Here is a 12,717-nt window from a genome sequence, read left to right as displayed (position 1 = left end):
CATTTATGTGACTCACCTCAAAAGATCGTTGTCCTTGTGAAGCACCGAGTAGCTTAGCGAGCCGTGTTCTGTTAGCAATCAAGTGTTCAAGGTTGGTTTGGGCCGAAGAGGGGAACTAGGGGAAAAAGGGAGGAGCAACTGAGGGGCGGCAACATAACTGAAGTTATATATTACTAGCAAATGTACCCGTGCTTCGCTACGGTATTCTACATTGTATACGGATATCTACGTAAAGACTGTGCTTGCAGTAAATTAGATTGTTTTAAAATTGCATGTCTCTTAGCCTTATCCGAGAAATTGCATGGGGAGGTTCCCATACGTTTTTTCCAATGTAAAGTGAGGGTTGCGGAATTGTGATAACGGCAGGCTCACTTGCCACTGCCATTCACAATCGAGTTGGCAAGTTTACATTATAATTGCAGACCCCATTACCTACTGCGTGGTCACAATCGATTTGGGGAGTTTTAGTTACAATGGCAGACCCATTTTCTACTTTCAGACAGGTTACAGTTGAGGAGTTTTTATTATAATAGCAGGCAACTTCCCTACCACCAGTCAAAATTGAGTTGTGCAGTTATCATTATAATGACAGGCCCTTTTTACTGCTGCCAGCCAGCTTACTGCCAGTCACACAGAATTAGTGAGTTTCCATGAAAATATCAGGCCACTATGCCTAATGCTAGTCAAATTTTAGATTGGAACATTTGTTTATAATGGCGGGCACCCTGGCCTAGAGCCAAACACAATAGGATAGGGGACTTTCGAACAAAACTGCATGATCCCTTGCCTTCTGCAAGACAAATCGAGAAGTGAATTATTCATTAAAATGGTAGGCCCTCCTTACTAATGCCAGTTACACAGGAGTTGGTGAAGGACCCCATTCCTACTGCCAGCAGTCAGTCGGTGTAGGGCATACTGATTACAATAGCAGACACACCCTTTCTCGATCGCTACAAATCGACATCAATGAATATATATAGATGGACATACCACACCTGCCAACTTTCCCTATTTAGGCGGGAGACTCCCGATTTTCGACAGTTTTTCCCGCCTCCCAATTATTCTATTATTTATCCCGATTTTAGCTTCTTTTTTTTTTGTGAACTTCAAACATTTGTTTTCAAAGCCCGCCATTTAAGCTTAGTACGCCAGTGGCCGGAAGTCCTTCGCTCATTCGCCGCTTTCAAATGAAATATCAACGCTCATTAATACTAGAAATGTGCACGAATGTGCGATGTTTATTGAAACCTGTATATTGCGATGCGTATATCGATCGTCAACCTCTTGTTCGCGCATGCTATTGTTCGTGTTCGTTCACATCAGTCTAGTCGATTCTAGAAACTAGTCGCTAGATTTTGAGTCTTTTCTTAGTAATTTAGAGGCAGAACTTCAAAGATAGCGACTTTTTTTTAGATAGGAGTCATTTGGAGACAATTCTGGCAATTTTTAATTTATTACCTACTTGATGACAATTGCATTGCGCTTTGCATAATCGCGCGGGTGCGTGCTGTAATGTATTAATCTATGCAATTGCTAAGTAATGGCATCTAAGTGCATGACTGATTCACACGTGTGGAGCATAAGTTCATACAATTTTCGGAAAGCTTATTAGAGACCGATCGTCTCATTCACATACATGTGAGGGAATAGAGATATGTAATTTTTTAGTCTTGTAACCTCATATAACAGTCGAGTTTTGAGACAATGTGTTATTCATTGCGTATAGGGAATTCAATCCCGGCCCTTATTTCTAATCCCGGGATTTCGGGATTACACGTGGTCAGTCCCGGGATTATCCCGGGATTGAAGTACAAATAAATAAATAAGAAAATCTTACAGAAATCAGCTGTTTAATCAGCAAATCGAAATTTAGACAAAAATCAACTTATTTTACGGTATACAGCTAGCTAATCTAATCACTCTAACTAATCAGACTTAGAGGCAGACTAACCAGATTTAAAGTCACTCAGTGTATGTGTTAAAATTATTCTTTTCCAAGAATCAGTGAGACCTCTTTAAACTTACATAAATTTAAAAAAAACCCCGTATGTAACAAGCTATGCAAATTAACTTTGGAAATTAGCAACAATCCCTAAGAACATAGACTAAATAGACGACTTTCATGAAACAACATAATAAGTAGCTAGAAAGATTCTTGGCAAAAGGTATTTAAAAATAACATTAATCAGTCACATTTCACATTTCTCGTAAATATAAAGAAAACTAATTTAAGGGAACATTCTAATTTGAATTGCGAAAATATGATTGAGAAATAACAACGCGTCCAGTGTCTCATCACCAAGCCTGCTTCTCAATTTGTTGCACATATATGTAGCTGCTGAGACAGCGCGTTCAGGTTTGATGGAAGTTGGAGGCATCGCTAGTAAATGCGTATAAGCCTGCTCTAGGTTATAGCTGCGAATAGAATTTGAAGACTCGTATAGATTCATTTCCTTCTTAACAATTCTGGAAAATTCAGACATAATTTTCATGCTGTTCTCTATTTCTAGCTGAAGCTTTTCTTTGAGTGTCAAATCCCTTTTTTCTGTTTTTGTAGGCTCGACTTGCATATTTTGTTCTCCCTCTTTGTCATTTTTTAATCATTTAATCTGTCAATTAAACAATCTGGTTTTTATCAGGACTTCGTTCGGACTTGAAAATGTATGCCTTATTTCATCATCGAACGCCAACGCCACATTGTCATTATGATGATTTTGTAGGTAGCATAATACGCCACTCAGCTCATTTCTTCGGCGATCTTTAATGCACGCTTTTGTAAATATATCTTGAATTTAGAAGCCAACTCGGAGCTACTGTCATTTAACTGCTTAAAAAGAAACTTATGGGCAGCATCAGCTGTTCATAAATTCGCATCAATGCGACAGTGCTTCTACAGTTAATTTGACTGGAGCCAAGACTTTAATGATTTCATCGATGAGCTCGAAATCGGACTCTTCCAACTGCACCGGATTATTCAAATCTATAAGCGCCTTTTTGGCACTAAATTTCAAGAAGGCAAAACGCTCGAGCATAGTGTAGAGGCTGTTCCATCTGGTTTTGCAATCAAGAAGTAAACTTACGCATTTGCCATGTTCTATCTTCACATATTTTGAAGAATGGTATCATTCTTAAACGACGATCTTTTGAAAATAAGAACCACTTTGCAAACTTTTTTTATTACATCCTTGATGTTCTGCTCATTCGTCAAAGCCGGACAATTTTCTCTTTCTTCAAGGTCTAATCCTGATTCAAGATCCTTGTCACCATCATCATCATCTGAGACTACTTCGTGGATCTCAGGACTCATTTTCTGAAGCCGGTATCCAGGGTATACTTTCATTATAAAGTAAATCGCAAACGGCTAAGTGAATGCCATGAGCAAAACAAACTTGGTGCTCTGCATTGACAAGTTTTCCGACTTTGAGCATGACATTTGGACCGTCAGTTACGATTGCCACGATTTCGCTGTCCAGTGAAATATTGAATTGAGAAAGGCACTCTTTTAAAACATCAACACATGTTTCCGCCTTCAAAGATGCAGCAATACGAATAAGGCCTAAACTCCAAAACTTTTTCTCGGAATGAATATTTACGTTCATGTACCTTTTGTTAGAAGTCGATGTCCATTCATCAAAGTTCAAACTAAAGCGCTGGTCTTCAGTTTTTAAAACAGTTAATTCAGCTTTTGTATGCTTTTTAATTCTGTAGCTGTAATTGACGACTGTTGAAGCAGCTTTCGGTAAATCTGAATATCCTTTTGATAATAATAACGCTCTCAAATCTTTTGAGGTTACAAGGACACTAAAAGCAAGGCCATCTAAGGCCATCATTCGCATTAAAACGCCGTCTAAAGTAACAATGATGTCGATTCCAAAAATCCCGGGATACGGAAAACTTAATCCCGAAAACTACGGGATTGAAAAGCGGTCGGGATCGCGGGATCCTGGTTTTCGGTATCCCGGGATCGAATCCTTTAATTGCGCAAGACATGTAGAATAAGCAGTTTTGACAAATTGTATCTCCCGATTTCTCCTGATTTTTGCATCAAAACTCCTGATTTTTTGTTTTGTAAAGTTGGCAGGTATGACATACGAAAGTATATGCATGTTTACAATATTGCAGACCTTCATTTACAGATTAACTGCTGCTAAACGGTACGTCATCTTGACAAAGGATTGTACAGTAAGGCGCAGTATTTAGCGATCTAAATGGCTGGTCCTATGATATTTTCTCGCATCTCATCTATTCATGGGTTAGATTGAGTCAGAAACGTTGAATATGTTGAAATTTGTGTAAGATTATCTTACATTGCGTTGCTTTTCGGATAATTATGTGACATAGCATTTGGCTCACATATGGGTACTGGGTGGGCCAATGTTTGTGTAGAGTTTGATCATACTATCTTTCCTGTAAGTGATTGAATTATATAGGTAAAAAGTCCAAATTTACTTAAAAACGAGAAATAGAGACGAATCTAACGTATAAGCGATACAGATATGACAAAAAGTCATAAGACCAAGGTTGAAGATCACTCCTAATTCAACGAGGATTGTGCCATCCGTTATGTGATAGGACTTCCCGTTTATCCCACGAAATACCTCGGAACGAAGGTCTGCACCATCATTAAAATTGCTTCCATATTTCGATATTCTTCTGGGATAAAAAATGAAAAAATTAAAGATCTGTGAAGTTTTTCGTTCGTTACAGGCTGAAACATGTAATTTTGCCAAATTTCAATTTTCTTGCTTGTCTGGCAGATTATGCTGCAATCTGGATTTTGGGTGAGTTGGTAAAAATTATGACTTTCAGGAAATTAAACCAAAAAATATGCAGACGATCATTATTACCCCTCAAACGGTTATCTGTACGAAAATTTCACCAAAATAGTAAATGTACAGGCACCAACCGTTCATGATATCTCACTTATTAATCCTCCTGTCGAAAAATTCACATGAGAACAAAAGTTTTAAAAATGGATTTCCATTAAGGATGGTAGATTTTGATTAATTTCGGAGGTGCATATTTTGAGGAAGTGCAAAATCATGGTTCCGGTTTCGGATAAACCCCCAGTAAATTTAGGTATTCAGAAATATTGGCCCTAAAACCTACACAAGGACAGGTGGATTCTAAATATCAAGTTTGGTAGAAATATATTCAGTAGTTTTTAAGTTACTCATACAATCAAACCGACAGACACAATTTACAGATTTACTGATCCTAAACGGTACATCATACCAACAAACGGTTTGCACCCTCAGACGTCCCTTTTATCGCTCTACATGTTTGGTGTTAAAACATTTGCTCGTATCTCGCATATTTATGGGTTCGATTGAGTTACGATATTTGAATGGGGTGAAATTTGGGTACATTTTCGTCATTTTACATTATTTTTCACATACTTATGTGGAAGCTAGAATCATGAAGTTGGGTTCACATATAGCCATTGGTCGTGTCAATGTGCGTGCCAAATTGGATGACTCTACCTTTCCTATAAGTGTGTCAAACTAAGTAATACACGTGTCAAAAGCACAAAATTTACAAACCATCGAAATATACAGCCAAATCTACCCTATAAGGGGGGGAGGAGGGGGAGAAAAACGACAAAATATCACAGGTCCAAAGTTGTAGATCACTCGAAATTGAACGGAGATCGTGCCATCCGTTTTGTGATAGGACTTACCGTTTAGCCGCGAAATACCTCGAAACGAAGGTCCGCCCCCTCATTAAATTGCCTATATTTCGATATTTTTCGGCATAAAAAGTGAAATATTTAAAGATCTTTGAAGTTTTCCGTAGGTTACCGGCTAAAACGTATAAATTTGCTTAATTTCAATTATTCAGCTCGTGTGGCAGATTGTGAGGCAATCTTGATTTTGGGCGAGCGGGGGGGGGGCTTAAATTTAGGACTTCCAGGAAACTATAGCTAAAAAATATGCAGGTGGTCATTATTACCCCTTAAACGTAAAGCTGTATGAAAATTTTGCCATAATAGTCAATGCACAGACACACGGTCGTTACGATATTATTCATCTAGATAAGGAATCTGCTCCACGTATAACATCTTTTGGGCTATGTCCGCTAGACTTAGCCTGAAAACCGACCTTTCATGTTATCTCCCTTATTAATCGTCCTGTTGAAAAATGCACATGAGAAAAAGAAGTTAGAATTGGATTTCCAAACAGTTTGATCGATTTCTAGTCAGGTTGATCTTGTACTTTATATATTGTGGGAGAGTAAAAATCACCATTTCGGTCCCTTATAAAACCCCAGTCCATTCTGGGAATTTGAAATGGTATAAACCTTAAAACCTACCCTTGGAGGGGTGGATGCTAAATATAAAGTTTGGTTCAAATATCTCGTAGTTTTCAAGTTGCAAGAAATTCGCTTTACGCGCACCCGCTCTTGCGTTAAGTCTGGTGGGACTTGCACCGAAAAACAGTCCGTTAATGATATCTCCGTTATTAATCCTGGTATCGAAATGATGCGCATGAGAAAAAAAGGTTTAGAAATTCATTTCCATTAAGGCAGGTAGATTTCCATTAAGTTTGGTTGTGTATATTTTGAGGGAGTGCAAAATCACTGTTTCGGTTTTGTATAAACCCCCAATTAGTTCAGGGATTTAGAAACAATATTTGCCCTAAAACCTACCCAAGGACAGGTGGATTCTAAGTATGAAGTTTGGTGGAAATATATCCAGTAGTTTTCAAGTTATAGAAGGACAGACAAACAGACACCAAAGCTAAAAATTATGCAGATTGTCATTATTACACCTGAAACGGATAACTACGGAAATTTCGCCAAAATAATCAATGTGCAGACACACGGTCATTACGATTTTATTTATATAGAAGATTACATTTCCTATCATTAATGTCTTACACATTTTTTCCCTACCGGCTATGATAACAAATATTCATGAAGTTGGGATATTTTCTGCTAAGTCCATATCAGCGCTGAGGTACAAGAAAATAGGTGAACAGAATTTTATGTAAAGTCGGGGAATAAGGAACTACAGTCTATGCTATAAATAATTTTATTCACTCTGTTTGAAATGGTGGTTTAGGGGAAGGTGTCAAAAATTTAATTTTTAATCACCCATCTTACTGGTCATATTGAAAAGTACTACATAATAAAAGCAAATACAGTAGAGACAATACGCGACACTTCCGGATTTAGCCTTGTTAAAATGGGAGACAAGTCGCAAGTGGCGCTCGTAGTACCGTGACCTGAAAATTCGCGCTAAATTCAAATATCAATGGAAATGTATATACGGAAATGGATAAATAAATTACGTCTAGAAAGAAAGTGTTACTAAGATATTAACTTCAAAGTTGCTAAAGCAATTCTGGATAAATGAATGAGGAATTATTTAACAGGTTATTATTTAAAGACTGAAATTAGACATATAATCAAGATATGAAATGGACTGCTGTGAAAGGGCTTGATTTTTCATTTATGCATTACTTTTATAGCTTTAGCATTCCTGCCTGAACTTTCACGGTTAGATTTGTCTTTTTTTTTCATTTAAAAGCATTGTATCCCATTAAACCACTTGTCAACAAAAATATCAACACATTCCTTATGCATGATTCAATGAATTTACATTTAAGAGCTGGACAATTTTTCTTTTAACTTGAAGCCTACTAACAGAGAGAGAATCTATAAATTTAGCCTCAAAAACATTCAAACTTTCCCTATAAGCAATATTTGGCATAATGCCACTACATTAGGGTAAAGCAAATTTGCATCATATTGATTCAACAAAATATGTACATTTCTTAAATCACCCATATTTTCTTCAGTGCTTGACAGCGCGTTACGGCATTCCAAATAGGGTAACTTGGAACACATCCAGCCACACATATATGCATATGTATTTTTCTGAATTAAATCAAACCCACAGATCACACCTACAACAGCACATCGGTATTGAAGGTTAACTGCTGCACTTTACAATAAAATAAGCTTATTATATTTTAAGCCAGTTAAAATGTGGGTCGCGCAGGTCAGAAGTTTAGGAAGTACTATAAAAATCTCTTTGTAACTGGAAGAATATATATGCAATCACAATATTTACCTACATTTTCTTGTCACGAGGGAAACGGAAGGCCTTGAATCCTTCTGCACTTCATAGTTATTGCAGCCAAACACAGCACATATCTTTCCCACTCATATTGAGAGGAGTTATAAAGGAATGACACACGCTGCTATTTACTTATGTCAACTTAATGCAAACGCATAAATGACGCCAAAAACTTCACAAACAAATATACATGCTCTTGTGACAGAATCGGTAACTTTCAGGTCACTCCGCTAGATGGAGCTCTAATCTCTGTCCCTCGATATCTTGCAAAGTGTCGCGTATTGTCTCTATTTATGTCTTATTCAGTTTTACCGCACCGACTATAATAATATTGGTGGTGATAGTGATTAAATTTTGAAGATGATTGTAAGAATGAGAAAAAGTCATGGAGGAACGATCGCTTGAATAATAACACAAGACTTGGGATCAAGAAAAGGTTCGCGTACTATACATTGACCATTGTTTGTTGTGATGTGCTTTGTGTATTCTGCTGCCATTTATCTCCGATAGATGGGATTACTGCTGCATATAGAGTATAACAGTCTGCCTGTGAATATTGGTGGGAAGTAGCTGGGGAGTGGGGAGTTAGATCTCTCTCTTCTTTAGCATGCCATTCCTCTGTTTAAAGTCAAGAATTTCATGTTTGGTCTGCATTGAATAGAGATTACAAGATCCACCTTTTCAATACAAGATATGTTGTTGATAAAAATTACATCATTTATTAAATGGTACCAGTTTCAACATCCATGGATGTCATCATCAGCCAAATAGGGTCATTATACAAAGATACACAGTAAAGTTAAAACACATAAAATTGACTGTCATAATTAAAATTATAACAAGTTAAAATATAATGCATATTTGTGCTAAATGTCCAGGTTTGATTATATAATTAGTACAAGATTGACAACTTGTTAGTCACTAATAAAATAAGAAACTGAAGTTGGGAAGCCCCGTAGAAATAAGTTCGAAGTCATTGACAATTTAAAATTTTTTTAGATTTGGGTGCTTTGTACAGCATTGGCATCAACGTGTGTATAGAAATCTCTGCTTATTGCGATACAGTAATGTTAAATACGTTGAAAGAAGTGGATGATGTTCCTCTGTGAGCGTAAAAACAATATTAAGTCAGTAGATTAAACATATAAAAACCGTCTTCATAAGTGCGATGTTATGTCGTATTTCTTTGGGGTGAATGGATCTTGTGACCGGATCTGTATGTTGAAGAAGTTAAAATATTTTCGATCTAATGCAGGCCTGTAGTATGAAAGATAAAAACGAGTTAACTCGGATAGTGGAAATGGGGCAAGAAAGTAAAGTTTTATGAAGAGACTCACCTTTTGGTTGACTGGTTGTATGTACTGCGGAGTAGAGTTTAAGAGGAACTGACAAGGGAAACGTGTAGACCAGCTGGGGTAGGAAGGGGAGAGGGAGGAGTGTTAGGTAGGATGAGGGGGAGGGGCAATAAACGGGGTGGGATCAGTGGGTTTTGGAGGTGGGAGGGAATATCGTGTCAAAGAGTTTTGTTCTATCTGAAAGACTGAGCTATTTTTTGGAATTTTGAATAAATTAAACACTGCAATGAGAACATCAAACAGGATTTTCAGTTGTCATTTAAATTGGAGTTTGAATTAAAAATTTGGTCTGAATGAATGTAGCAGCTTTCGGTAGTATCTAAAAGAGGGCCTTTGCTAAGCGTGTCAAGGATCTCAATATCCCGGTTTATTCCGTAAAATTTGTGCTTAGCGTCTTGATTATGCTGGCCTACCGCGGAAAATCTATTATGTCTAATTGCGTTCGTATATTCCGTGTACCTAATTTTTATGCTACGGCCAGTTTGCCCAATATATGAGCTGCTGCAGTCATTGCATCGAAATCTGTATACACCTGGTTTTGAGAACATGAAAGAATGTTGAAATAAAAATGATGTGGTGACAGCTACGTCAAAGGATTGCCCCATTGTCGGCAGCTGTGAAGAAGTTTTTCTGTTTTTTCCATTCTCACACCAAGCACATGCTGGGGCTGTACCTTAAGCCTGACAGTAACACCATACGTTTTTCTGACGTGTTGCGCGAATTAATGCCATCTATTCCTCTTAAGGAGGGGAGAGTTATCCCCTCCACCACCTCTATTCCTTGTTCATTCCATCTGGTAACTTTAATGTAACTTTAAATAATAGGCTTTGAGTGACACGTCTTTGAAACGTGTGGTGTAACTAAAGCGATATTTATAGACGTGTTACTGTCAGGGTTAATTAAGGTCATGGTTACTTCCTTCCCAATCTTATCCCAGTCCTCTACTATTATTGCCATGAGGCCTATGTGTCTGGATACGATGTAAAACAAATTGTAGATATTTACTTGTGACTGGAAGTGCTGGAAGTTGTTTTATCTTTCTAAATGTTGCAAAAACAATATATAAAAATAAATAAATAAATGCATAAGCCTGTTCCTTTTTCTTTAAATGCAGTTCACACTGAATAATTTATTGTGAGAAAGGCTGAAGATCATTGAAGTTCATTCTCAGTCTTCAGTGTTTCAAAACTAAATTCCCATTTTTTGCTGAAACATTACAAATTTTCTAAAGAAGCTGAGTACAGTCTTTGTGAGATAAGAAGTTTTACTTAGAAATAGTCTGTCATGTGAAATATTCCAGAAAGAATGTCATTTCTATTACAGTTAGTATGATAATCGTAATACGAACTGGAGGTAGGATGCACAAAATGTATTGTGTGAAGATTTTTTTTCCCCAGAATTTTTTCTTGAAAAGTCATCCTGTAGACCATTGTGCTGGTATATTTGACTCCTCTTTCAAAATTTCTCCATTTCTTATCAACCTACCATTTAATAACTATTGTATAGGAGTATTTTAAATATTTTTTGTGGTCTTTTCTTTGATTGCATGTCAGTTCAACTGTTTATTTTATTTTTCAGTATATGCTTATGAGAACTCAGGATCCTGATGATGGAGTAGCTCTAGAAGCTTGCGAGTTTTGGTTATCGCTGGCCGAACAGCCTATATGTAAGGAAGCACTTTCGCCACATCTGACACGACTCGTTCCAATACTTGTCCGAGGTATGAAGTATTCCGAAATAGACATAATCTTGTTGAAAGGAGATGTAGAAGAGGACGAAATGATCCCAGACAGGGAAGAGGATATTCCTCCTCGGTTTCATAAATCAAAAACACACACAATCAAACATGCTGAGGAGAATGGTGAGGAGGAAGATGAGGATGATGATGGCCTGGATGATGATAGTTCACTTTCAGACTGGAATCTGAGTAGGTATTTTTTTAACAAATATTTTTTTATTGCTTGTATATATTTTGTTGTAGATATTTGGGCTGAAGTGTGCAAACTTGTGTTTTTGTTTACTGTAGTACAGAAACCTAAAAGTTACTAGATCAAGAAGCCAAGGCATAGATTTCAACTATATTAATCTGTGGTGTCACCTTCTCAAGCAAACCATAACTTGAAACTTCATTGCTGTGTTAATGTATTGCAATAATTATTCAGAAATTAATTAAGAAAGTAATTAAGAACATGTCAAGTTCAAGCTTTTGTGTCCAATTGTACCTGTATATCAAATCAGCCAACCAGAAGGGATAAACAGATAACATGGTTTGCAGAGAGGTTTGTCACTAGTGTTGAATCTTGTGAAGACCGTATTTAAAAAAAAGCTGCAATTGATATGTAATACTACCTTCAGATCAAATATTTTAATGCTAAGAGTTCAGAGCTGAATGGACTAGAAAACGTGTAGTACAAGTTCCTGTTCATGATTGAAAAGAAACAAAATTTAAGTTTGTGATTGTTTTGATTTTGGAATTTTATTTTTCATTTTCATAAATCCGTGAGTAATTTATGGCAGGATTCGTTGGTAAAATGTTTTTGACACAACCAATTTTCAGAACCCTGACATCTGCATCTGACATTTTGAAATGAAAATTCCTTCAAAATATTGTATTTATTCACATGATGGATGCTACCACATAATGGACACACCCCATTCCTTGCCTTAATTTTGTGAAGAAATGTTCTTGCTTAAGAACACATTTCATTTTCAATTAAAATTTTCTTAGAAATATTTAGAATTGTATAGATTGCAGTATGCAATAAAACTAGTATATGGTGATCAGCACTTGCAGACTGTTATGTTGAGTATGTAATATACTATCTTTGCTGAGGATACGATGGTAATTATTCCTGTAGTATGTGGGTAATGGGGATGACAGCATGCAGCATTTTTTGATTGTTTAGAGTATTTATTGGCAATGATGATAAATGAGAAATGAATGGTACTGGGTGAGGAATTGTGGAGAGATGGGCGAGTGGTGAGCAACCATATTTGTCCTCACCGGGTGTTCGCTGGAAAAGGTGTGGTGATGATATGATGAGGGAAAGACTGAGTAGATGTTCAGATTTATGGTTTGAAACAATGCGTGTAAGCTCTGAAATACTGGAACTGCTAGGGAATTAATTATTATTGCATTTACTCACATATCAGCCACCTTAGCATATCAGCCACACCCCTGATTTTTTGACTGAATATTTGCATACATTTTTGCGCCTATTAAGAGCCGCACATTGAATTTGTGGGCTTGTTACAAGAATGTGTGTCTGCAATAACAAA

At 36.9% G+C, this 12,717-nt stretch overlaps 1 protein-coding gene across 1 annotated transcript in view; it reads left to right on the top strand.

Moving 5' to 3' along the window:
• Tnpo (transportin 1) overlaps positions 1-12,717 on the top strand; it is a 341,883-nt gene that overhangs the window by 56,156 nt on the left and 273,010 nt on the right. Inside the window, exon 7 of the mRNA XM_067145500.2 lies at positions 11,017-11,365. Coding sequence (XP_067001601.1) covers positions 11,017-11,365 — 349 coding nt within the window. The remainder of the gene's footprint in view (positions 1-11,016; positions 11,366-12,717) is intronic.

The sequence above is a fragment of the Anabrus simplex genome, chromosome 4, assembly GCF_040414725.1.
Source record: "Anabrus simplex isolate iqAnaSimp1 chromosome 4, ASM4041472v1, whole genome shotgun sequence".
In the NCBI taxonomy this organism is placed as follows: Eukaryota; Metazoa; Arthropoda; class Insecta; order Orthoptera; family Tettigoniidae; genus Anabrus; species Anabrus simplex.
Note: the sequence above shows the minus strand (reverse complement) of the source record. Positions and strands in the feature narration are given on the sequence as shown.